Source organism: Nematostella vectensis, chromosome 15, assembly GCF_932526225.1.
Source record: "Nematostella vectensis chromosome 15, jaNemVect1.1, whole genome shotgun sequence".
Taxonomy (NCBI): Eukaryota; Metazoa; Cnidaria; class Anthozoa; order Actiniaria; family Edwardsiidae; genus Nematostella; species Nematostella vectensis.
In genome coordinates, this window is record NC_064048.1 from 376,611 (window position 1) to 403,477 (window position 26,867).

At 40.1% G+C, this 26,867-nt stretch overlaps 1 protein-coding gene across 5 annotated transcripts; it reads right to left on the reverse strand.

The window, feature by feature from the left end:
* Positions 1 to 534: 534 nt before the first annotated feature.
* On the reverse strand, positions 535 to 25,091 carry LOC5513472 (neuropeptide Y receptor type 1). 5 transcript variants are annotated; one of them, XM_048722679.1, is made up of 2 exons: positions 24,689 to 25,091; positions 535 to 5,551 (listed from the first exon to the last, which is right to left on the reverse strand). In XM_048722679.1, exon 2 carries the CDS (start codon positions 4,884 to 4,886, stop codon positions 3,711 to 3,713), a length of 1,176 nt encoding a protein of 391 aa, XP_048578636.1. In that variant the 5' UTR covers positions 4,887 to 5,551; positions 24,689 to 25,091; the 3' UTR covers positions 535 to 3,710. The 5 variants fall into 5 exon arrangements, with proteins under 5 accessions (XP_048578636.1, XP_032238880.1, XP_032238883.1 ...); XM_032382989.2 differs by lacking the exon at positions 24,689 to 25,091 and adding an exon at positions 16,992 to 18,060; XM_032382992.2 differs by lacking the exon at positions 24,689 to 25,091 and adding an exon at positions 15,448 to 16,353.
* Between the last annotated feature and the right edge of the window lie 1,776 nt (positions 25,092 to 26,867).

Here is a 26,867-nt window from a genome sequence, read left to right on the forward strand (position 1 = left end):
TCCAGACCCCTACAAAACAGACAAATAAATGTGAATCACCTTCTGTTTGCATTTTCATGACGTGCGATTGGCGCTGAAATCGGTCTGACCTAGAGTGTGGCTTCTAATTTTTTTTTATCTTTTGCAGTTTTGGTTTTATTAATTGCCATTACTGAATATACAAATACCATTCATGTCAAAGTTCCCCCTACTAACTTTTGATATTGGTGGTATAAACAGATATGTAAATAAGATTTCATCTTAGGATGAGCCAATGGTGCTGTTTTCTATTTAGGTTTTAAAAATAATGAGCATTTCAAATGAAAAAGGCAAAATGTTTACGGGGTGAATGCCCCCAGACCCCCCTATATAATATTATCTACAGCCCTGAAATATGGGTTTAAAATCAATACTTCTTCTGGTTTGGCCAGTTCTGCCGCCCTTCATGGGCATGCCTAAGTCAGTCAAATAAACTAAACTTAGCAGCCCTCCCTTCAATAATTATGACCGTTTCCTTACCTCATGGCAAATAGAAGCTCATTCAAAGCTATCGGATAATGTTTCTATATCTTTAATTATGTTACTCATTCAAACGTTTCACAAAACTTCTTTCAAACAGTCATTCGGTACTAGTTTACAGAGAAGGTATGACTGGGTAAGGACATTCATCCTCAAAATGATAGACAAAAAATATAAACTAAAAAATCTAGTACAATGTTTATATGACCATGAATAATATGCATACTTTTTTGATATGATCACTTTATTCATTAATATCTAATTGATATGCACTTGTATTCTAGGTTGGATGATTCTGTGACAATTTTAAAGTTTCATTATTCTTTCAATAATATTTAGATATTAAAATTTTTCATGATTTAGATACAACTATTGCTCCTCTGATAACTTTATTTGAAGATATATAATTTAACCTTTTGAGTTACGGGCCAGTTCTAACAAGCTATATCCTTCCTACCCTTCTACATCCATTCTACGCTAAATGTACACATTACGATAAAGTAGACAGAATATTATTAGCGGTTTTGTTAAAATTTCAGAAATTTAAAATGTCGTTTCATTGTTTCAAAAAAATGAACATAAAGCCGCATTGTCACCGGTTTACTTCCGGAGGTCCGACGGAAACCTCAACTTTTAAAAGACAAAAGAATCTATTAGAATCCGAGATATAACAGGCCATTCGCTCTAAAATATCGATCACATCCATGCGGCTTTAAGATTGAAATAATAGTTATAATACAACCTTATATACCTTTTTTGTTCTTAAAGATTACATGCTACTTTTTTCGGTTCCTTTATACTGAATAATTGTACTTTAATTCAAGACACAAACTTTTAAAAAAAGTTGACTTTTTCCCAATTTTCCACCCCTCAATGTGTCCATTTAGCGTAGAATGGGTGTCTGATCCCCGGCATGGCAAAGTCAGTACGTGGTGGTGGTGATGAGGGCCAATCAGCACTAGTACTTTTAGCTGTTTGTACAGGGATAGTTGTCGACAGGACCTTTTAGGTCATGACAAAAGACAAGAGCGGACGCGATGGTGGACATTTTTCCTCGGCGTGCCAAAGATCAAAAGATGCGACCGCCTGTGTTTGGCTTGTCGTTCAGAGCGGATTCACTCATAATTGGAGAAAGAAAAACACCCGTACTGACAGTGGACAAAACCAGAAACAAAAACAACCTCCATGAAGTACGGATTGGCCCTAAGTTAGGTCTTGACTTTCTTATGATCTAAAATAAGGTAAGGTGCTTATTAGGTATTTATGTTCAGAATATAATCATGGATTGAAAGTCATGGTATTGACGATGATGATGACAATAACTCTGGTGGTGCTGGGTAAAATGCTGGTGACAGAGATGATAGTGATTATGATTGTGATAATAAAGATAAATGTGTTACTTATGATGATTGTGATGATAATTCTGATGCAATAATCATTATGATAGTGATGACAACAAGAGCAGAGATGATGATGATGGTCATCTGATGACCATAAATAGTTATGTCATTAGTGCTGAAATGTCGAAGGTAACATTACGCATAATGACTTTGATTGTGAAGATCCCAACCATGATAATGTTGATGTGAATGTGAAGAATGAGAATAGAAATGTGTAAAATAGATGATAGAAATGATGATTGTGTTGAATACCAGAAATGTGTAAAATAGATGATAGAAATGATGATTGTGTTGAATACCATGGTAATTATGATGATGGTGTTGAATACCATGGTATAATTATGATGATTGTGTTGAATATGGTAATTATGATGACTGTGTTAAATACCATGGTAATTATGATGATTGTGTTTAATACCATGGTAATTATGATGATTGTGTTGAATACCATTGTAATTATGATAATTGTGTGGAATACCATGGTAATTATGACGATTGTGTTGAATACCATAGTAATAACTTACCAACCGGGAGTGAGGTCATGCCGGGAAATATCAAACTGAGGCTTTGGCGTATCGACCGAGGCTTTGCGTGGTCGATGGGCCAAATTCGAACGTTCGAGGTTAGTAAGTTGTTTATTATATGGCTTTTTAAAATAAAAATAACAAGAAAACAAGTCAAATTTCGCTTTCGCGCGAATATCGATTAGTTTATCGATCGATATCAAAAAGGCGGGAAAACAAGAAACACTCGCGCGCTGCCAAATCAAAAATAAATCAAGTAATTGGGCGACTTTTCGGGCTATTTTCTTTCTATTTGCACTTTTTGGAAGCTACAGGTTTTATCATAGGTGAAGTTGATCCAAACAATAACAAAAAAAGCTCAGATGTCAGTTTTCACGGCATAAATGGACTGTTTAGTTCGGAAAATCCACGGTATGTAGAGAACAAACTTCTGACGTACAATGAAAAGGCCAATTGCTTTGTGCCGCTTTATGATTTGATGGAAATATTGCATTTACAAATAACAGGTAGTAATTTTATCTTCAAGAGGCTTTTCTGGGTCTTTACACCCCTTGTAATTTATTCATTTGCCTTTGTTTATTCGATGTATTTCTTTGCTATTTCTTTGTTGTCAAAATTTTCCTCTTCAATCTCTTCAGGATAATAAAACCTTGACTCAGAGTGCTCGTCCATTCCCATTTTGTTGTTGTTGTTGTTGCTTTGGTTTTTTGGTCGATTTTGTTTTAGCGAAATTCGTGCAACCGAAAAAACAACACAAAAAAGCTCACAAAATGTCCCGCTCCGGATACGGAAAACGACGGCCCGCCAACCAACCATTTCTGCTTATTCTGGGTGTTAGAATTCGCTACTTGAATGTTCGCTATCGCTCATTTTGCAGTTTGAACGTGGAAAAAAATTCAAACAACAGAAGATTGTGAAAATTTTTTTGTAGGGCAATACGGAATTCCGTAATTCTCTCAGAGACGTGCAATGTCACGGCTACCAACAAGCCCATCACAGCGCGCGTACTATCGTAGCCACATAATAATTATGATGATTTAGTTAAATACCATGGTAATTATGATGATTGTGTTAAATACCATGGTATGATGATTGTGTTGAATACCATGGTAATTATGATGATTGTGTTGAATTTCATGGTAGTTAAGATGATTGTGTTGAAATGATTGTGTTGAATACAATGGTGGTTATAACGAGTGTGGTAATGAATATTAATGTGGGGATGATGATGATGATGATGATGATGGTGGTGGTGCTGGTGGTGCTGGTGCTGGTGGTGATTGTGGCCCTAGGTGTGGTCGCCAGACCCAGGATGTGAATCCCCAGTTTGCGGTCTCATCACAGACAGTTCCGGTGACGTCATTTTCCTGCGCAATTGTCTCGGAGTTCCTCTCGAAGTCTCTCTAAGCTCACTTGAGATCGCCGTCATCGTTGGTTCTATGCCTACTGAATTATGGGGCCCTAGGCGTGATCCAAATGCCAAAATCCCCCGAATAAGATTCCGGAGTCCATTCCTGTAATTATGGCTGTATATGAAATAGATGATCGGGTTTGTCGCGCTGTTGAGCCACGCAATGTAGAACACGCTAAAGTGCAGGGCCATTAATCCACATGGCAGACGCAAGTGCCATTTGAAGATATAGAGGATATAGAACACGTGCATGGGGGCCCACAGAATCGCGAAGCAGAATACAATTGTCGCGGCTAGCTTGACTATATGCCTTTTCTGTTGCTCTTCTCTTGCCTCTCTTCGTGCGAAGTCCTGCCCTATGACCTTTCTCCGTCTAAGCTTCATGAATAGTACAGTGTAGAGTCCTATGATCACACATAGAGGTATTATGTAATTTACTGAAAGGTAAGTCAGGAAGAATTTTTTCTGTGTGTCGTTTGTGTTTTCGATGCCGAAAATGGGCTCCCAGTCATGGATGCACATGTATCCGTCCCGAAAAGGCACCAGTCGAAAAGTGATAAAATAAGGAACATAAAAACACATCGCCGACAACCAAGTTAGAACAAGGGTGAAGATTCTGCAACAGTTATTGGACTGTCTTGCTCGTAATGGGAACATGACCGCATAGAACCTCTCAAACGAAATGGCTAAGTGACTCTGAAGAGAAACTGCCGTGGAAACGTCTTGCAGAAAGTGCACTGCTTTGCACAGGAGATTTCCAAAGACTCCATGGACGAGCCAATATCCACCAGTGTATCGTCTAGCTATCTCTTTGGGCAGCACAACTAGTGGAAAGATCAGGTCACTGACTGCCATGTTTGCAATGAACACGTTGGTCACGGTACGCATGTCTCTGTTCTTGTACAAGACGCCAATGACCAGAAGGTTCCCTACTAGAGAGAGTATTCCTTGGAGAGTCAGCGAGACAACTTGTCCTCGTCTTGAGTCTTCAGAGAAAAACGCGAAGTCGGCCGGGCATGGCCCTACGCTAGTGTTCGTTAAGTTGGCATTCATGTCGAACAAAATGGGGCTCTTCTTCTCAGGCTCTTGGTCTTACCCTGGTGGTATCAATCTACGTCTACGATCTAAAGCCTGGTCTTAGCTTGTTCTAAGGTTTCTGATGCTTTACCAGAATATATAGTGTATAGTGTCTTTTGTCTTCTTAGGAGCTTAGATTTGAGGATTTGGATATGTCTTTAACGCAATGTTAGTTTAAGAAGGCTCTCCTAGAATGTCTCAATGATTTTCTTTGAGCAATTATTGGTCTTGGAGGAGACTAGTATTTACACGCAATGCCTTTCCAAAGAAGCCTTCCGTTTTTAAAAGAACTCATCGTGTTTTCTTACTCAACTTTGTCCCAGGGACTTGATCTTTTCCGAACTAATAATTAATGTTAATAATAATAATAATAATAATATATGCAAGAAATATAATATGTTTGTAGTAATGCCTCTTCCAAGAACTCTAGTGTCCAAGAACTGTTCCTTCAAATTAAGACTTTGTTTCTATTGAGACCAGTCTCTTGCCTGTTTGTATCCAGTTCCCTTTATTTAATCAACAGTTCTTATTTCAGTAATAATGGAGGCCGACGTTTTCGAGGTGTTGCTTCAAGCTGCCCTTTGCTTGTCTTCGTTACATGTGCACTTCTCACCTGTCGCCGGATTGCCTGTGTTCAAATACTACAAAAAAGAGATTGAGAATAAGGAATCAATTTTGGCCTAAGACAGGGATTGACGATCAAGTGCACAAGTGCTTTTCTAGGTGTGGACGCGGGCAGAGGGGGCAGAGAGAAGGGGTGTAGTTTTGTGAAAGCATATCTATGGATTTTGAAGCGAGTACCTTCGTGTCTAATATGAAACAAGTTGTACGTATAACAACAAGTTGTACGTATAACTCTGATATTTGGTTGTAAATCAATGATCATACCCCCAAAAATACCATTTATGAATGATATTTAATTTCAGATAAAGAAGACCCTAACCCTCAAGCATTTTCATTTTCATTTTTAAAACCTTCGTATAAATAGGAAAAAACTCAGATGCTGAGATGTTGCGAGCACCATGCGACCATAGCGCCATGTATTACCATGTGACCATAGCGTCATGTATTACCATGCGACCATAGCGTCATGTATTACCATGCGACCATAGCGCCATGCATTACTATGCGACCATAGCGCAATGCATTACCATGTGACCATAGCGCCATGCATTACCATGCGACCATAGCGCCATGCATTACCATGCGACCATAGCGCCACGCATTACCATGTGACCATAGCGCCATGCATTACCATGCGACCATAGCGCCATGCATTACCATGTGACCATAGCGCTAGGCATTACTATGCGACCATAGCGTCATGCATTACCATGCGACCATACCGCCATGCATTACCATGTGACCATAGCGCCATTCATTACCATGCGACCATAGCGCCATGCATTACTATGCGACCATAGCGCCATGCATTACTATGCGACCATAGCGCCATGCATTACTATGCGACCATAGCGCCATGCATTACTATGCGACCATAGCGCCATGCATTACCATGCGACCATAGCGCCATGCATTACCATGCTACCATAGCGCCATGCATTACCATGCTACCATAGCGCCATGCATTACCATGCTACCATAGCGCCATGCATTACCATGCGACCACAGCGCCATGCATTACCATGCGACCATAGCGCCATGCATTACCATGCGACCATAGCGCCATGCATTACCATGTGACAATAGCGCCATGCATTACCATGCGACCATAGCGCCATGCATTACCATGCGACCATAGCGCCATGCATTACCATGTGACCATAGCGCCATGCATTACCATGCGGCCATAGCGCCATGCATTACCATGCTACCATAGCGCCATGCATTACTATGCGACCATAGCGCCATGCATTACTATGCGACCATAGCGCCATGCATTACTATGCGACCATAGCGCCATGCATTACCATGCGACCATAGCGCCATGCATTACTATGCGACCATAGCGCCATGCATTACCATGCATTACCATGCGACGATAGCGCCATGCATTACCATGTGACCATAGCGCCATGCATTACCATGCTACCATAGCGCCATGCATTACCATGTGACCATAGCGCCATGCATTACCATGCTACCATAGCGCCATGCATTACTATGCGACCATAGCGCCATGCATTACCATGCGACCATAGCGCCATGCATTACTATGCGACCATAGCGCCATGCATTACTATGCGACCATAGCGCCATGCATTACTATGCGACCATAGCGCCATGCATTACCATGCGACCATAGCGCCATGCATTACCATGTGACCATAGCGCCATGCATTACCATGTGACCATAGCGCCATGCATTACCATGCGACCATAGCGCCATGCATTACCATGCGACGATAGCGCCATGCATTACCATTTGACCATAGCGCCATGCATTACCATGCGACCATAGCGCCATGCATTACCATGTGACCATAGCGCCATGCATTACTATGCGACCATAGCGCCATGCATTACTATGCGACCATAGCGCCATGCATTACCATGTGACCATAGCGCCATGCATTACCATGCGACCATAGCGCCATGCATTACCATGCGACCATAGCGCCATGCATTACCATGCGACCATAGCGCCATGCATTACTATGCGACCATAGCGCCATGCATTACCATGCTACCATAGCGCCATGCATTACCATGCGACCATAGCGCCATGCATTACCATGTGACCATAGCGCCATGCATTACCATGCGACCATAGCGCCATGCATTACCATGCTACCATAGCGCCATGCATTACCATGTGACCATAGCGCCATGCATTACCATGTGACCATAGCGCCATGCATTACCATGTGACCATAGCGCTAGGCATTACTATGTGACCATAGCGCCATGCATTACAATGCGACCATAGCGCCATGCATTACCATGCGACCATAGCGCCATGCATTACTATGTGACCATAGCGCCATGCATTACAATGTGACCATAGCGCCATGCATTACTATGCAGCCATAGCGCCATGCATTACCATGTGACCATAGCGCCATGTCTCGGCCTGCTGCACTCACCGCTGCCGTAACCTTGAAAGATACACGAGCGCATTTTCTCAAAGAGATCCGCCTTATAGAATCATTACTCTAGAAATTTCCGATTGAATACACGGCTGCGGAAATATATGAAAAGAAAACTGATAACAAAAGCACGAGCATATTCAGTGGTGTAGGGCTATCTCTACAGATGCGTGGTCGTTCATTTTAGTTTCATTTGAACTTTTATTTTTATGTGATTATTCATTATAAAAGTCATCAAAAAACCACAGCGCTTGTTTAGAGGCGAGGAAGAACATTTCTGAACTTTGATATAAAAAGTATTTTTTCTTTAGTTTCTGCACTTCATGAACAAATACGGAAGTTATCTCGCATTATGGGCGCCACAATAGACATTTGGCGCCAGCTAGCGGGCCCAGAATGCACCGCGAACCGCCTGGCAAGGGAAGAAAGTGTGGTAGCAGATAAGCTGTTCCCCTGGAATAAGCTATCGCTTAGGAAAATGATACAATGGAGCCTGAATTTCTCGATAGTAGATCTAACGATATCCTCGGAGATAATGCTATAATTCTCGCGCCTGGGAAAAGATCTTGGAACATTATTGAGAAAGCTCTAATCTAAACACACCTCAAATTCATATCTTTCTTTTTTCAGAGACACATCGTAAACTCCATGTTCAATCTACATGGTTAAGGTTATACTGGACGGTATAAATATGAGCTTATTGAGAGGAAATCATGTATATCTTCTTTCGCCTTATTTGGCATACAATACATACCTTTTTAACGCGCTAGCTTCTAAAGATACTGCTTCACGAGTTTTTTGTGCCTCCAAGCCCACATATCATTTACTTACTTCAAAAATGTCCGATTCCATAAAAGTTAAAGCCCGGGCGTATGGATACCACAAGAGCTAGAGTCTTATTTCGCGTCGTTTGCCAAGTAAAGCCTGTCTTCGGTATACTCCATCTAACTGCCCGCTAGTGACTAGACTATCGATTCCATCTTCGGCTGCTTCAGACGCTTAGATTGATCCTTACTTTGCCTTGTTGGTTCGATATTGATCTGAGTGATCTGAAATGCCGCCCTCGTGTTTTATAAGTCTGGCGACAGACCGAGTCATTTCTCACCTCCCTACACTATAAACATTCTCATCTCTGATGGCTACAGACTCTAAACGCTTGTTCTCACGAGGACGCGCGCCATGCAAGTGTATGTTGATATATTCCGAGAACGCCAGCACAAGACATGCAGCTACTTGATCCTAATTGTGTTACGCTAGTGTTGATCGATTTTTACTTGTGTTGCGCTTGCGTTTGACTGATTCTCACTTGTGTTGCGCCTGCGTTTGACTGATTCTCCCTTGTGTTGCGCTTGCGTTATACTGAATCTCACTTGTGTTGCATTTGACTGATTCGCACTTGTGTTGCGCTTGGGTTTGACCGATTCTTACTTGTGTTGGGCTTGCGTTTGACTGATTGTCACTTGTGTTGCGCTTGCGTTTGACTGATTCTTGCTTGTGTTGCGCCTGCGTTTGAATGATTCTTACATGTGTTGCGCTTTCGTTTGACCGATTCTTACATGTGTTGCGCTTGACCGATTCTGACATGTTTTTGGCTATCGTTTGATCGATTTTCACTTGTGTTGTGCTTTTGTTTTTGATAGAACCAACATTTTTCTCGTTTTTGTCATACTTACATTTTGTTACTACTCCTCCTTCTAATATGAAATTGATCTGAAAGTTTTTCAATACCTAGTGTTTTATAAGCCTGGCGTTGTATTTACGTTATTTCGAACACGTCCAGAATATGAAACTTTCAGAGATACATGTAATCGTGGCGCTAAGTCCTTCTGTGATTATCGATCTCTACTTATGTGTTCTTCATGCCACTTGTCAAAGTTTCCTTCCTCTTGAGGGCATTTTAGCGGATTTGAAATCCTTAAAAACCCTTTTCCATTTCGACTTTTATTTTTTACTCTCATTTGAATTGTATTAGGGTTTTTAGTGTGCCGGATTTTAAGTGCTTCCTGCTCATGTTAAACCAAATGATTACATTATTCAGAATGTGACATATGCTTTTATTGCTTTTAAACTGGCTAGACCTTTACTGAACTCCTATTCTTCGGTATGACAGCAAAATAAGAATGAAAAAAAAAATGAATTTAAACTGCTGTCATCTCGGCTTTTTGTTTTGTTTTCCTCCGCCCCTTGTCTAATTTTTCATGTAAAATCCACCCTCGTGAGTTGTAATCTTCTTCTAAGGCTAATAGCTCATCATGGACACTAATCAATAGTCTGAGCACGTGAGGCATTCTGGGGGATGGTGGAATATTCCTACCAAGTGTGTAATGTGGTGCACATGGGGGATGGTGGAATATTCCTACCAAGTGTGTAATGTGGTGCACATGGGGGATGGTGGAATATTCCTACCAAGTGTGTAATGTGGGGCACATGGAGGATGGTGGAATATTCCTACCAAGTGTGTAATGTGGTACACATGGAGGATGGTGGAATATTCCTACAATTGTGTAATGTGGTGCACATGGAGGATGGTGGAATATTCCTACCAAGTGTGTAATGTGGTGCACATGGGGGATGGTGGATATTCTTACCAAGTGTGTAATGTGGTGCACATGGAGGATGGTGGAATATTCCTACAAAGTGTGTAATGTGGTTCATATGGAGGATGGTGGAATATCCCTACCAAGTGTGTAATGTGGTGCACATGGGAGATGGTGGAATAATCTTACCAAGTGTGTAATGGGTGCACATGGGGTATGGTGGAATAATCTTACCAAGTGTGTAATGGGTGCACATGGGGGATGGGGGAATATTCCTACCAAGTGTGTAATGTGGTTCATATGGAGGATGGTGGAATATTCCTACCAAGTGTGTAATGTGGTTCATATGGAGGATGGTGGAATATTCCTACCAAGTGTGTAATGTGGTGCACATGGGGGATGGTGGAATATTCCTACCAAGTGTGTAATGTGGTGCACTTGGGGGATGGTGGAATATTCCTACCAAGTGTGTAATGTGGGGCACATGGAGGATGGTGGAATATTCCTACCAAGTGTGTAATGTGGTGCACATGGGGGATGGTGGAATATTCTTACCAAGTGTTTAATGTGGTGCACATGGAGGATGGTGGAATATTCCTACCAAGTGTGTAATGTGGTTCATATGGAGGATGGTGGAATATTCCTACCAAGTGTGTAATGTGGTTCATATGGAGGATGGTGGAATATTCTTACCAAGTGTGTAATGTGGTGCACATGGGGGATGGTGGAATATTCCTACCAAGTGTGTAATGTGGGGCACATGGAGGATGGTGGAATATTCCTACCAAGTGTGTAATGTGGTGCACATGGAGGATGGTGGAATATTCCTACCAAGTGTGTAATGTGGTTCATATGGAGGGTGGTGGAATATCCCTACCAAGTGTGTAATGTGGTGCACATGGGGGATGGTGGAATATTCTTACCAAGTATGTAATGTGGTGCACATGGGGGATGGTGGAATATTCCTACCAAGTGTGTAATGTGGTGCACATGGAGGATGGTGGAATATCCCTACCAAGTGTGTAATGTGGTTCATATGGGGGATGGTGGAATATTCCTACCAAGTGTGTAATGTGGTGCACATGGGGGATGGTGGAATATTCCTACCAAGTGTGTAATGGGTGCACATGGAGAATGGTGGAATATTCCTACCAAGTATGTAATGTGGTGCACTTGGGGGATGGTGGAATATTCCTACCAAGTGTGTAATGTGGTTCATATGGGGGATGGTGGAATATTCCTACCAAGTGTGTAATGTGGTTCATATGGAGGATGATGGAATATTCCTACCAAGTGTGTAATGTGGTGCACGTGTCGTGATCGCTGGAATATCTCGAAAGAATTTGATTTTAATTCCCTGATTAGTTTATAATACTTTGAACGCTTTCTGTATCCAAAACTCACTGTTACTTTATCCTAAAAAGCAAGCGGATTGAAACACAGGAACCGAAACTTATTTTTTACACTTTTTTGGTATTTTCAGGTGTATTAGTGAAAATTGTGCTTCTATTTTGTTGGTAGCTGATTTTATACCTTACTTGTCTCATTACTATATTGCCTTTGGCTTGTCCTGGAAAATATGCTCTACATAAACGATCCATAAAAGTGCGTTTCCTGCTGCTGCTATTTTCCACCCTCTACTTTTCACAAAACATGCGAAATGTGTCGCAATATGTCTGCTAAGCTTAATAACTCCCTTGCTTCCTCCCAGCTACATGCTAGAATTACTCAAATAGCTTCTCGGATGATCCGACGTCTGAAATGATTATCGAGTGTAACATGAACCAAACACATGTCATGAAAACCCGCGCATAATGTTTTATCGGTTTCAAGTATAATATAATGGACAAGCTTGCAGATTCCTACTTAGATTACACGGCGTCTTACCAGAAATAATATTTGACACTGTGTCATCACAAATCCTCAGAACCAGCCGTTTGAAATTCAATGACCCGTATTTCAACATTATTCACTACTTTATTGCAAATGGCTAAGAAGTGTTTGGACCGGATTGCACTAGTGCCGCGTTTGTTTAGGAAGTAGGCCCTTGATCGCGTGAATACATCCCGGCTTTACCATATTCGCGATTACGTGACCTACTAGCTTTATGTACTGCCTCTACAAGGAACTGACCAAATTTAGCTTTTTAAAGAGCTCTCTTCAGCCACACATTGTTGATGTTTACATTGAAACATTGGAAAGACAATTGACGGAAGAAATCTCGAAATAATGTAGAAAAAATAAAGTAGAAAAGAACTCGCAATACCTTTTTCGCATCAGCCGATCGAAATGGATGCTTTCTCGCACTTGGTTTTGCAGGGATGACAGAATGGCGGCTGTAAATTTCTCTGAACTAGCCAACTAGTATTAGGATATGAGCTAACATTCAAAAGTAAGGTAAAAGCTAAGGGTTAGAGTCTGTCATCGATATGTCAAAAAGGTTTGTAATTAAGTATTATGAATTCATGCTCCATTGAATGCAATTCGACACCCTAGAATTAAACGAATGCGCTATATCGCAAAACCGATCTGCACACGTTCAGATGGAGCCACATAGCTTTAGAAAATTCGAAACAAAATCAATTGCTTCTGCAGGCTTGCTTATGTTGGAGCATAATTAAAAGGCGCTCATGTAATTTTTCAAACCTCCCTAAATAATATGTTATCTTACCCTTTTTTTATTAAATGTTTAGATTTGTTCAAGTTTGAGCTAAATGGCAAAAAGTACCATTCGTCCTTCTTGCTAAAAAAAAAAAAAGAACACGCTATATCGAGAAAAAAAAACACACAATATGTTTCTCCCTATACTGAGGCCCACGGAACCCTGTTAGACCTATCAAAACAAGATGCGTTGTTTTGCTCGCTGTTAACGAAATAAGAACTAAGAACATCAGTAATAAGTCTGTGTTATTTGATAAGATATTATAGTTACACCAAAAGAACAAAACCGAAAACATGCACAAATTTGATATGATTGGGACAAACCCGATTCAATTGAAAAAAAACACTATACATTGACTATTACATTTGTGTTATACTATTAAATCAAAAATGGATTGTTAAAATGTTGTTGCCTCTTCTATTGAAAATTCTCTATAAGGTTTCGTTTATTTCAGTTTTGACTGAGAACGCGAGAACCTAGAGAGAACAGGCACAGAGAAAGCTTTATAAAGCTAATGGTCATTGTTGTGGATTAATCCACCAATTATGTACTTGGTAGGCATTAAATTGAAGATAAAGCAACAATATAAATGGTCTTTATTGGAAAGGGTGAAATAACATATTTTATCATGATAATACAATCAACAGAGCGGCGGCTCCTATTATGGTTTCGCAGGTTCAATAGAAACAACCCTTTAAATAAAATCAGGTTGGCCGAGGGCTTCTTTAAACAAAACGGCGTTTGCTTGTTCTACAGATAAATGCTAGGGTTTTGAGTATGCTTTTCATGCATTGAAAAACCCTTTGAAATATCCTGCATCCTCAACTGCATCATTCATTTGCAGCATATCACTATCACTGTACCATTTTATATGTATATTATCTTTTAAAATACACCAATAATCAATAATCTAGTATATATTATGTCTTATGCTACAGGGTGTACAGATTGGCTTCCTTTTGTTATCTCGTGAGTGCCTTTGGCGACCTCGATTTGTTTTCGTTAACAGGCCTTATTCAGCCTGTACATAGCACCGCGCTGCACAACGCTTTGGTATTTGCGTCAGTAAATCCAAGATGAGGACAAGTACCATTTCGTTCTGTCCTAGCTTTTTGCTTTTCCTGTTTTCTATGTTTGGAGCCATCGGCAAAAAAGCTAGATATCAAGCGACATTAAAAAAAAACATGTAGCTGTAAGCATAACAATTAAGACCCATGCACCATTGAGGTGCGTTCGATTATCCGGGTACACATGATTTTTAGGACGGAAAACCTAATGTAGTAGTACGCCAAGAATTTATCAACTGCATTCAACTTTGACAGGATCTCATCACTAGGTGCGTACAGCTTTTTGACAAAGGTACTCTGAGTAAGGCACCATAGCATAATTATACGCTACTTGTGATTGGCTCATAGGCCATCATGAGGCATACTCACCTGCGCTGCAGATGCAACTGAAAACGCGTCAGTAGAGATACAGACTGCTCTAAGCAGTTTACAAACATGAGTGCGAGACTAATGGGTAAGCACTGTCACTAAAGATAGTACCACCAGCCAACATCCCCGCCAGGGGTTCATTTATCTCCCCTACACAGGAAGATGTGTGTGTGGTTGCGGAGGCGGGACCTTAACATTACGATGCGCGCTGCCGTGGCCACATTGTCAATTCTGTAATAAAGTTAGGCAAAAAGGAAAAGGAGCTATCTTATTGGTATATACGTCACTATCCAATCAGCGAGGCAAAAAAGTGCTTGAGTGCGCAACATAATGGACCCCCCTAGTGGTAGGTGCACATTAGAATACGATGGACCCCCCCTCGTGGTAAGTGCACATTAGAATACGATGGACCCCCCCTAGTGGTAAGTGCACATTAGAATACGATGGACCCCCCCTAGGGGTAAGTGCACATTAGATTAAGATGGACCCCCCTAGTGGTAAGTGCACATTAGATTACGATGGACCCCCCCCCCCTAGTGGTAAGTGCACATTAGATTACGATGGACCCCCCCTAGTGGTAAGTGCACATTAGATTACGATGGACCCCCCCTAGTGGTAAGTGCACATTAGATTACGATGGACCCCCCCTAGTGGTAAGTGCACATTAGATTACGATGGACCCCCCCTAGTGGTAAGTGCACAACATAATACGATGGACCCCCCCCCTAGTGGTAAGTGCACATTAGATTACGATGGAACCCCCTGTTCGACACAGTACATGTCATGCTACCTGTAGCAGGTTCTTTTAAGCTCTTTTGGGGATGCATTTCTCTACAACAAAACAACACGTACCCGGACCGCTTGCCTTCTCCCGAGTCGATACGCCGAAGAACCTTCAACCATCAAAAACGTAGCTCAATATATGGCGCAAACCTAGCCCAATATAAAGCTCAAGCGCTTCCGCTTATTAAGTCATCTCAGACTTCAACAATTTTTGCCATTTTAAAAACTTGCCGTAGGCTTTCGAGGACGGATATTACATGCACTGTACACTGTAAAGAATTTCAGTTTATTCTCTCACTGTCCTCTCTATGTGTTGTCTACTGCTAAGAATTCACATTGCATAGTAATTACAGGAGCCAATAAAGCCCTGTCTAATCACGTTGATGAAATCACACTTTCCTGATGAAATCAGATGACTTGTACTATACCCCGGGCGTTTGTTTAAAGCTCACATCCGAGTAAATCAATTTTCTTGATTTCCTCACTCTTTAGAGGCGGTCATTAGCGAAGTGTAGAACTTCCTCCGTTTGAGCCAATGGCTGGCCTATGCTACCTTTTGATTGATGATGTTTGAGCTCGTTTTGTTCGCACACTTTTGCAATTGTGATTTAAAAGTAAAACGTTAAACATTTCCTCGGCTACGCTCGTGTTTTGAACGCTTCCGAAAAAAATAATTCTCTTTTTCCTTTCGAAAAAGAAAGCGTGTATGTCATAGCGTAAAACACCAACCTTATCTTAAAGAAGGCAAGATTCGCCAATTCACTACTCAAAGGCTGCTTCAGTCTGGCAATGTGTTTGATTGTGGCAAAACCAAGTCAAGGAGAAAAAAAATAGCAACGAGCGATAAAATCTAAGCTCCAGAGTTGTTAAAAAGAACCGTCTAAAAAAATTTGTTTTTTATTTCGACATCAAAAAGGGCCAAGCGGATGCACGGCGTTGCTTAGATCATCGCTAATGGACAGCATACACAACCTGTTCCCCACCAACCCTCCCCCCCCCCCGTGCTGTGGGAACTGAGACTAGTTGTCTGAGTTGGGTCTCTACCAGTTTCTATTTCTTGAGCGGTATTGCTCACAAGTACTGCACGGGTGACGCCTACGAGTGTGTTTATATTGAGAGCGATATCGGGTCTTCCCTAGACTATTGTCAAAAATAGCACCGAAAAGACGGCATTGGGAGAATTTGGTTAGATTAAGGCAGATATACGTACAGTACATGTAATATTTTTTTTTCAGAACAAACCTCTGCGTTAGTTGAATACGCGCAATATGCACATGAGCTTTCATCCTCAAAGAATCAGTGCTTTCTTTCCTGGGCACCAACCTTGCACCAACAATAGCGAGCGCGCACTACATCAAGCACACGAACATGATTTAAAGACAAGAACCAGCTCACGAACACGCATCAGACATATGTAGCAAGACACATAGGAAAGAAGTATCTATAAGTCTCCTACGATTTGCGACAAGTGGATCATCGTCACTTTAGATACAGCTGGTTACTTGGTGTGAAGTAAGCATTGTCACTAAAGATGGTTCTCTGGTATTACGGGCCAGCTTCCCTAAGCATTTCTCCCCGGGCAATCTCACCCAACCACTAGATAGTCTACTTACTGTTCATCTAATTGTTTCGATTCCTGATTTCATCTGCGCACTTGCAAGGCCAAGTTATGCGAAAAGCTTCATGGTTCTCGCCTTTATCTCATGGTTCTCTCATGGTCTCATGGTTATCTCATGGTGGTCCCTTACAGTCTATTAACGTCATTGCAATTACAAAAGTACTAAACTCTTCCTTTTGCTTGGCTTAGCAATCAAGCGCCTAAGCCGATTAGATACTCCAAGGCTTAACATATTTTGCGGTGAACCCGCAGAGCACTTCTACGTAATAGTTCCTGGGCGATCAAGCAGAAGGGAAGCTAGTTCTGTCGCACTTAGAAAAGAAAAGAAGAAATATTTCAAGAAACCTATTCAAGGCTGTTAAATTGATTATCCTAGCGACTTCTTTTCCTTAGTCAGGGCGGGTAGATTGAGAGCGCAGAAGCCCAACGAAACGCAAGTTTGGATAATTCTCCCGCTATGAGAAATCTTGCGCACGCGCACTGCATTTTGATAATTTTTCCTGTTTTAACACTAAATTTTGAGATACTGAAATCTTGTATTTTTCATATATAAACATTGTGCTATTTATGAACCCTGGGACGAAAGCTCCAATTACATTTTAATGACCTTAACACAATTTAAAAGTCGCATTTATTATTTTGTTTTTGTTATTACTAAAGGAATTCTCCGCCTTATTGATGTGAAGTGAGCATATTTGACACTTTTTTTTGTCACGTCTCCTTTAGCATATCGACGGTGATGAAACGATGGAATGAATGGGGTCAAACCCAGCCGCGCGTTTTGGCGCCAGCAGTAAATAACGTCAATGGCCAAACTACCTCCGGACCGCCTTCCCTAAATGGCAACGATTTGTCATTTCCATGTCATTGGTCTTTTTTTGCAAAATTATGGCAAATCATCAATGACGTTGTTTGAATTTTTTCAGACCTATTATACTTGGAACTTTATTCATCATACACAGTTCATCATTTGAAATAGATGTGCATAGAGATTTTACCGCCCTATAAACTATAAAGAATATCTAACCTAACAGACACGTTAAACAAGACTCTGCAACATTCGGTGCGTACTATATGTATTATTATTATGTAGTATTATTATTTATTATTATTACAGTTTATTATCAGAATAACAGGAACAAATTGAAATAGACTTCTAAACAGTGGTGGAGCATGCAAATCCACAAAACGATATATATAAATACAGTTTTTTTTTACGTTGGACATTATCCCAAAATCGCTACGAAGGAAAGATCTGTCCCTGTGTTGGACTCTGAAATAATGATGAACTTGACTGGGTCATCAACTTCGCAGTATTAATTTTCCAGGGGGGGAGGCTCCGAAAATTTTGGAGTTCTGAAAGGGGGGGGGGGGGGGGGTGGGGCTCCCAAGTTTTAAGGTGTCTTAAGACACTCCCTAAGTCTATTGACTTTTCATTCGCTAAACGTGAGTAAACATATTTTAGGTTCTACTTCGTCTGACAGACAGTCAGGGCTGAAAGAAAACGTGTTTTAAAGTGATCCTATACCAGACGTACACTGTGAATATCGTCATGTCATAAACAAGGTTGGCGGGCAGTCTATACGGAGTCAATTTGAAACCCTGAATTAAATTAATCAGACGCCAACTTTAAGACAATAAACCGACACAAACAAATAATACTAATGGGGGAGAGAGAAAACACATTAGAACTCTTGAAAATCGGTAAATGTGAAACTTCTCTAGAGAAAATAATTGTTGTCCAATCAGATCGGGCGTGCTTTTCACTATATTTCTATTCTCCTTCTTGGCTTGTTTGACCTTAGACAAAATAACCACCCAACTTAAAATAAATTAGAAATGATGCAGTTATTTAAACCATGTTTTGAAAAGTTCAAATTGTCTAAATTGAATCATTATACACTACACTCGTTTTCGTAAAAGAACCTTTTTTTATAAGATCGTCCAGCCTGAGATTTCAGCAAATTATAAGATAATGCTATGAATATACCGAGTCTAAGGTAGCAGAAAATATTGCTTGGTTAGTTTTTTGAGTTCTTAAATGCTTAATAAAATTGTGTTCATGATCGCTCTTCCTGTTCTAGGGGTCAGGGTGCAAAAATATATTCTATTAAATTAAATATATCCTATTAAATTGTTCCTTAACAGGGATTATAAAAGATCTGTAAATTAACAAAATCGAATTCTTTTCTTTTCCTGAGAAAAACGGCTTTAAATTCGCTGTCAAGGCCCAATAAATCTAAACCGCGGGTACTATGCGAAGTAGTATGCGAAGGGTCGAAAATTAGGCTTTATTTCGGATTTTTTCGGACGCTACTGTTCTACAGCCGATACCATCTTTGTATACGAAGGTAGGAAAGCCTCCAGAGCAAAATGGCGGCCGCGAAATCATATACCCAAGAAATTCGAGAGCAAGACAGCCGAAAATTACTCTGGGATGTTTTGATGCCGATTTTTTTTTACAGGGCAATTACCAATTTTATGATTTACTTATTAACTTATTGACAAAAATTTATGGGCTAGGCTAGGATTATAGATTTTTCTAGCAGATCACAATAAAGGCTATTTTGAGGGGTTCTGTTTAAATCCCTGTTTGACTTCATTTTCCCTGAAAAACAGTCGTTGCCATAGTGATCAAGATAACATGATCAGGGCGTGGCAACTCAAATCCCCAACCATACCAGGCGTTGTTTATACGTTGATTTCGTTGTATGGAACGTTCTAAGCACTTTTCATAATTGTTCAAAAATGAACTATGGGACCCCTATTTATTACATTAATTGGGTATTATAATTTTTTTTTAAACAAAAAATCAAGAACATCGTTAAAAACATTTTCAGCCTTAAAATGTTCCAAGTGAAACGAAGTGTCCTTTTAAAAGACTCGTATCTTTGTAAGAATTTCATTTTTTCGTTATCCAAAAGGGACGGGCTTTCTATCACATGCTCTCCTAGGCATCACTTACGCGGGTCATGTGTTCCGTGATGACAACAGCCACCCTACCGTACTCCTAAGAGACCACAGAATCCCTTCTAAATATCAGAAGTCGAAAATAGAATTGTAATTCTATTGTTTCTAATGTTTCTTTTGCATTTCTAGTTTCCTTTATGTTGACATGTACCAGCGTTCTGATGAAGTTTGCTCACTTCGCACGCATAGTTAACCACCGGAGACGTTGGTTTTAGTAGAAAAAGGATTATGCTTTGCACACACCTGTTCTCGAACCTTGGTCCAAAGAAAATATGTGAATTTGATCAAGGCACACTTCCCTTTTTAATGTGGATGAGACGTACGCGTCAAACTTTCCATTTCAGTCTGACAGAAAAAAGTTAATCAACTCGGTTCTTTGTTTTTTCGTATCTTGAGTAACTTATAACGCTTATAATGCTGGATTTTTAGCTGTTAAGTAAACCCAGACGTTTTATCTGGCTTTTGATAACGCAATCATTTTTGGTATTGCTATAATGCAATACCTGCCACACAGTAAACATTTGCGTTTGCCTAACGTTCTCCTTGTCAGAACTTTAGTTATTCTGACAAAATTTCTTGACGGCTGGATTGCGTAAAAGGACTTTCCCAAAGTTTCTTCAAACGGTCAGTGCAAACAATAGTCTTTATGCCCTTCTAAGTGGTTTGCTAAAAAAAAGCGCTACCATAGGACGTGCCGCGGGAAGAGCGATAGATTACTGGGGTTTTTAAAAGTCTGCGAACTCTCGCTGATTGGCTAGCACTGGAATTTTTTCCAATCACGCCACCTCTTCTCAAGGTGCTGACCAATAAAAAGGCGCCAAATGTAATTCCGCTAGTTGGAATGACGAAAGCCACAGAAAGCGATTTATCATATTTTGAAAGAGAGTTCGCAGAGAGTTCACAGTAAAGTTTTTTTTTTTTAAGAATGACATATGATTTGAAATGGAGAACATTGTTCGCTAGATTAAAACACTTACTTTAAGCGTGTATAAAATACTTACTTATATTATTTTTCGATGCGTGTAGGACTACACTTCGCTTTCACCCACGTTTTCCGGAATCTAGTCATGGATTTTTAACTTCTCTATTTATACCTATTCATGCAAAAGTATTAGTTACTTAGTATACGTTATACCTGCCGGATACGTGTTCTTGCTCATGGTTAATGGTTATTTGCTACTTGCTACTCTTCCTTTTAGAGTAGGGCACGTATTATCAGACAAGGGGAAAGCAGCGATGACATGGTATTAGGAAAAAAAAAACAAGTCACGTTTTCTAAAAATATAGTGTAATAATATGAAGTATAAAACTAGTACAAGGAGGGAACAAAATATAAAAAGTCTGCCTCTTGATTGCCTCTTGCTACCACTGCTAGTGGGGCTATTCTGAACTCCAGTATTTTGCTAAATAAGGGCACGTAATTGTTGGTAGAAATTGTGGCGGAAACAAAATCGCAACTAGAACCCATATTTGTACATTAGACCGATCTCGGTGGCATTAAAGATTTTATCGACTTATTAAAGACTTCATTTCGTTATTTGTCACAACAAAACAATCCGGGAATTTTTATTCGTTCGTCACCCATTCGACTTATTTACAGCAGTCTGATTAAAGCAGTCTAATCTATTTCTGTTGCATACCTTTGTTTAACCGAGAGACAGCGACATCTCAGGTTAAAGGGTAAAGCAGATTGCGACAAATTGTAAAAACGGACGGATTGAGTAAAACATATTTTTGGGGTGACTTTTGTCTTTCTAACTCCTATAGAAACAAATGTCTGTCTTCAGTTTCATCTAGTTAAAATGCGCAATGATTAGGTCGGTTATGAGGAATGCTCAGTAGAATAAGGAGATATGTGTTATTTCATGCTCTCCGACGTTGATAACTCGCAACTGGCAAACAACGGGTGTCACGACTTTTGTACGACACGAGCTCTACCCCACTTGTGTACGGTAAATAGCCCTCGAGATAAGGGAGACACGCCATTACGAATGACCTAGCGTGAAATGCAGGCGTCTACCCGGTGTGTTATATATCGAAAAACCAGCCTCGAGCGTTTTATAGCCGCCATCTTGGATTTTATAATGTTTTTTTTTTGCTAAAAAAAACCCACCATTATCAAGCAGCCAATGGGTTGGGGTGGTGTAGTGGTGTGCGCGCGTCCTGCTGTATTTGTTGTGAACACTACTTTATTAGTTCAATACTTTTTTGGCTTTGTCCGATTACATTTGTCTTCAAACAAAAAACTGTCGAAAATCCGAATTTTCGTATAAAAGGCTAAAACAGTGCGTCTGTTGAGGCCACATTTGTAATAGCCTGCTATATTTGTTATAACGGACACATTTTTAATAAGGTAGGCCACATTTGTAATAAACTGATATCTGATATCTCATGAAAGAGATATCACTTGGTAGGTATCACTTTGTAGGCGTCATAAGAAACAAAGATAAAAGATATGTCATGATAGACACATCGTCAGGCTGTCAAACATGCAAGATGTCATGCGAGTGTCAATAACTTGAGACAGAATGGTCACGTGATGTATGACGTCATCGACGACGACATCGAAATATTCATATGAAGTTGAAACATCGTCGGACCGTTACAAGCAGTCATAAAGCTTTATATTAAAATTATCGGACAAAAATAATCAAAGTTCTGGTTTGGAGCTCTGCTTTTAGGCAGTGCCTTAAGTTATCTGATAAACAAGAAAAATTTGATTTTTCTAAGTGAAAGGAAGACGTTATTCAAAATGACGTCATCCATTATGCAAACTCAAGTCGATAAGGCAAACATCAAGGACCATATCTTATCCCGTAAATGAAAGACTAATATGCTTTTGACAAAAAAATGCATATTTAGTCATATCCGGATAAAAACAAGGCCAATTCTGATAATTAATAATAATCAACTATTATTCTCGCAATTAATGTGTTCCAAACAGTAATTAAAAATGTTTCTTAATAAAGTAACAATCATTTTAATTCAATAAAAATAAAACGCATGCCCTATCATGTTATAAGAATGATAGCAAGTGATTACAATGATACGAGTGTCCATCTGGCATTACATATACGCGCCCATCTATCTCGGGAGAAAAATAATTTTTAGACACATACACAAGGCATCACAATGCACGCCCTTATAGACCAACTAAAAACTAGATGTTTGCCCTCTACTTACTGGATCTTAAAATAATATTTTTTTGCCCAAGAGATGGGCGCGTGTATATCGGGGTTCTACTGTATCAAAACATAAATTACTCTCAGTTTGGTTGCCTTAATAAGCTTGAGATATTATTTCCTTTTCCTTTGATGACGTCATCGATGACGTCAAATATCACGTGATCATTTTGTTGACACTCCTTTGACACTAGCGTTGTCATACGATGTTTCCTTCATGAGATATGGATATTTTTGTTTTTTATGACGTCATCGATGACGTCACACATCAATTGACCATCTCGTTGCACCCCCCTTGATACCTACATGACACCTATCAAGTTTGGTTGTCATGCCTGAAGAAGTCTTATTAAAGACGAAAATTTGGCCGATTTGGTCGATTTCCAGTTTTTGGAGTATTGCTTCTTTCATGGGATATGGATATTTTTGTTGTTGGTGACGTCATTGATTACGTCACATATCACGTGATCATCTGATTGCACCCCCCTTGACGCCTACATGACACCTACCAAGTTTGGTTGTCGTACGATGTTGCTTTCATAAGATATCAGTTTATTACAAATGTGGCCTATCTTATTACAAATGTGGCCGTTATTACATATGTGGCCTCAACATGCGTCAGATCTAATGAGGGGAAACCAGACTGGATTCAAACAAAGGCAAAATCTAACGTTCCCCTAAAATATAGGAAAACCTGCCAATGCAACGCGACCCGAGAATCGCGTACTCGTTTTTGCGGGCTTTCGACAGAAAGTACAATTGTCATTTATTATGTCTTATAAAAAATGACTAAAGAAATAAGCGCATTAAATAACCAAACATCCGACCAATTGTCTAAACTCTCACCGATGTGTTTTTCGTGATTCAATTTGCATTCGTAAAATCAAAGCCTCGCGAAAATGACTATAAATAAGGTTTTATCCGATACTTTAATAGAAACCTTTGGATAGATAGCCTAGGGGCATTCAGCGTTCAGCGATATCATATATCTGTGTTGCATACAGTATTAATTACGCACTATGGAACAAATCAAGTTGGTCTCTTTGCAGATTCCTTTACATCTGGTTTTCTGTTGCATAGAACAATGCATGGAGTTGGCTATGTACGTACTGCAAGTACTTTCTGACCACTTAGCATTATATCAGCATTAATAGCTGTAAAATAGAGAACGGTTATTCTCCTGAATGTAGCGAGGCATTGCGAATGAAGGGACAATCGCGGGTGATGCCATCTTTGCACTACCAAACAAAATAACCCCAACCAAAGGTTAATATTACAGGTTTAAATTAAAGATTGCACAAATGTTTATAAACAACCCGCAGGCTTTGACAAAAAAGAAAAGACGAGCTTTATAAATACAACTGATAACAAAAATTAAGATTGCAAATAAGTGATTGCTTAACAAACAACTTTTTCATACGCGTTAACGGGACGTCTACACTAATGCAGCGCAGTTTAAGCGTACAACGTTTAAGCGTTTTTCCTCTTTTCCCTAATCTCACATTACTCCTAAATCTTTATTCATTTAACATCTTCTTACCTTAGGAGGACGCGGAGTTGACAGAAGAACTTCAGATTCGAAAGAACAGCGTCTGTTGGTTTTATTTTTTGAGGGAACGGACCAATCTCAGCATCTTTTGAAAGACATCACCCTTGACCCTCGAGGTTTTTATTTGCCTGATAACTTGCCAAGTTTCTCATTGTGTTAAATTCTTACTAGCTTGATCACTTAGTCACATGTACAACGCAGTCTATTTAGTGTTGTACTCGGTTCTGTCCACTCTTGGAGATTGAGATTTAAGCCAGTTTAATTAAACCACCTTTAAACTGGTTTAGGTTCTTGTTTGAATGCGGTATTAGACAAATGAAACTTTGTACTGGTATATTACTCTATTGTATACATTTTTTAAAATTAGCACCATTTGGTATCTACGGATTGATGACCAACATCTACGAAAAAAATCGAGGAAAGCAAATTATATAGAAAAGAAATCGAGTAAGACAAATTATATAGAAAAGAAATCGTGGAAGCCAAATTATATAGAAAAGAAATCGAGTAAGTAAAATTATATGGAAAAAAAATCGAGGAAGCCAAATTATATGGAAAAGAAATCGTTGAAGCCAAATTATATAGAAAAGTAATCGAAGAAGCCAAATTATATAGAAGGGAAATCGAGGAAGCCAAATTATATAGAAAAGAAATCGAGGAAGCCAAATTATATAGAAAAGAAATCAAAAAATCCCAGGCACAGCAAAATGGAAAGGAGGGGGGGGATCCTAACAATGAGTTCCTACCGTTTTTATTCCGTCCCCTTCTTCACCGTCGCTGTTTACAACAACTCCGTTACCACCCTCCTGGTACCTAAAATCTCTTTTTCCGCCCTAACACCAAGGCGAATTTCGGTTGGTCTAACACTAAGGCAAATCTCGGTCGGCCTAACACCAAGGCGAATTTCGGTTGGCCTAACCCCTAGGCAAATCTCGGTCGGCCTAACCCCTAGGCAAATCTCGGTCCGCCTAACACCTAGGCAAATCTCGTTCGGCCTAACACCTAGGGAAATCTCGGTCGGCCTAACACCCAGGCAAATCTCGGTAGGCCTAACACCAAGGCAAATCTCGGTTGGCCTAAAACCAAGGCAAACTTCGGTCGGCCTAAAACCAAGGCAAATCTTGGTCGGCCTAAAACCAAGGCAAACTTCGGTCGGCCCAACACCAAGGCAAATCTCAGTCAGCCTAACAACTAGGCAATCTCAGTTGCCTTTCCTGGTAAATAAACTCCCGTTTTTTTTTCATATCATGAATGAGGCTCATAATAAAGTTTCGCGTTCGAGGGAGAACTGTATTTTTATTCGTGTTACCAAATTTAGTTTCTTTAGTTTTTCTTGTAACAGTTACACTAAAATTCCGGCTCATTCTTATTTCTTGTTGTTGCATCCGTAACGTTGTGGCACCAGTTTCGCCTACAAAAAGAGCTTTGATCTTATTTTCTGTCACATTCTTCACGTTACGCACTCTATAAATAAAGATAGAAATAGAGAGATAAGTTGCACCTGCTCAGGGAAGAAAGTTAACAGAAAGACAGTCATGATAGGTCCAGGGCTTTTTATATCAACGGACACGGAGCTCATGTAAGATTGCGTGACAAGAAACTTGCCGGCAATCACGCGTCTCTTTGTCACGCGTCATTGTCTCTTTGTCACGCGTCATTGGTAACATGGATACCCTTTTGTTGTTTCTGGGTCATACTCAGCGTAGATTACTCACTTTTTAATGATTCCGCAATGCCTGCTCTCCTTTTAACATCTTGATATGTATGCCAGGAGGATTTCTGAGTTCAGACAGGTTCTGTTTAGGCATAAACCTGCTGTTGGGAACGCGCAAGGTAGAGCGGGAAGATGAGAAGTTGAGCAGGGCCAATAGGAATGCACCATACACAGCAGGAAGAACGTAACCAAACAGACGTGCAATTGGACGAAGATCAAGATTGATTTAAGTGGAATAAAAAACCAGGAAATATAGGAAGGTTAACAAGCGCAGAAGCAGAGAAGGAACAAAATGCATTGCATAAAGCGCGAGAGTTAGATGTTTTAGTGTATGTAGCCTACGTGTAGCCGCTGACTCGCGAAAATATCCTCGGTTCCCTGTGTTGAGCGTCACGTGAAATTTGTTACAGTAAAGAAATGCGTTGAAGCAACTCGGTGTTGTTTGCTCGCTCCGAT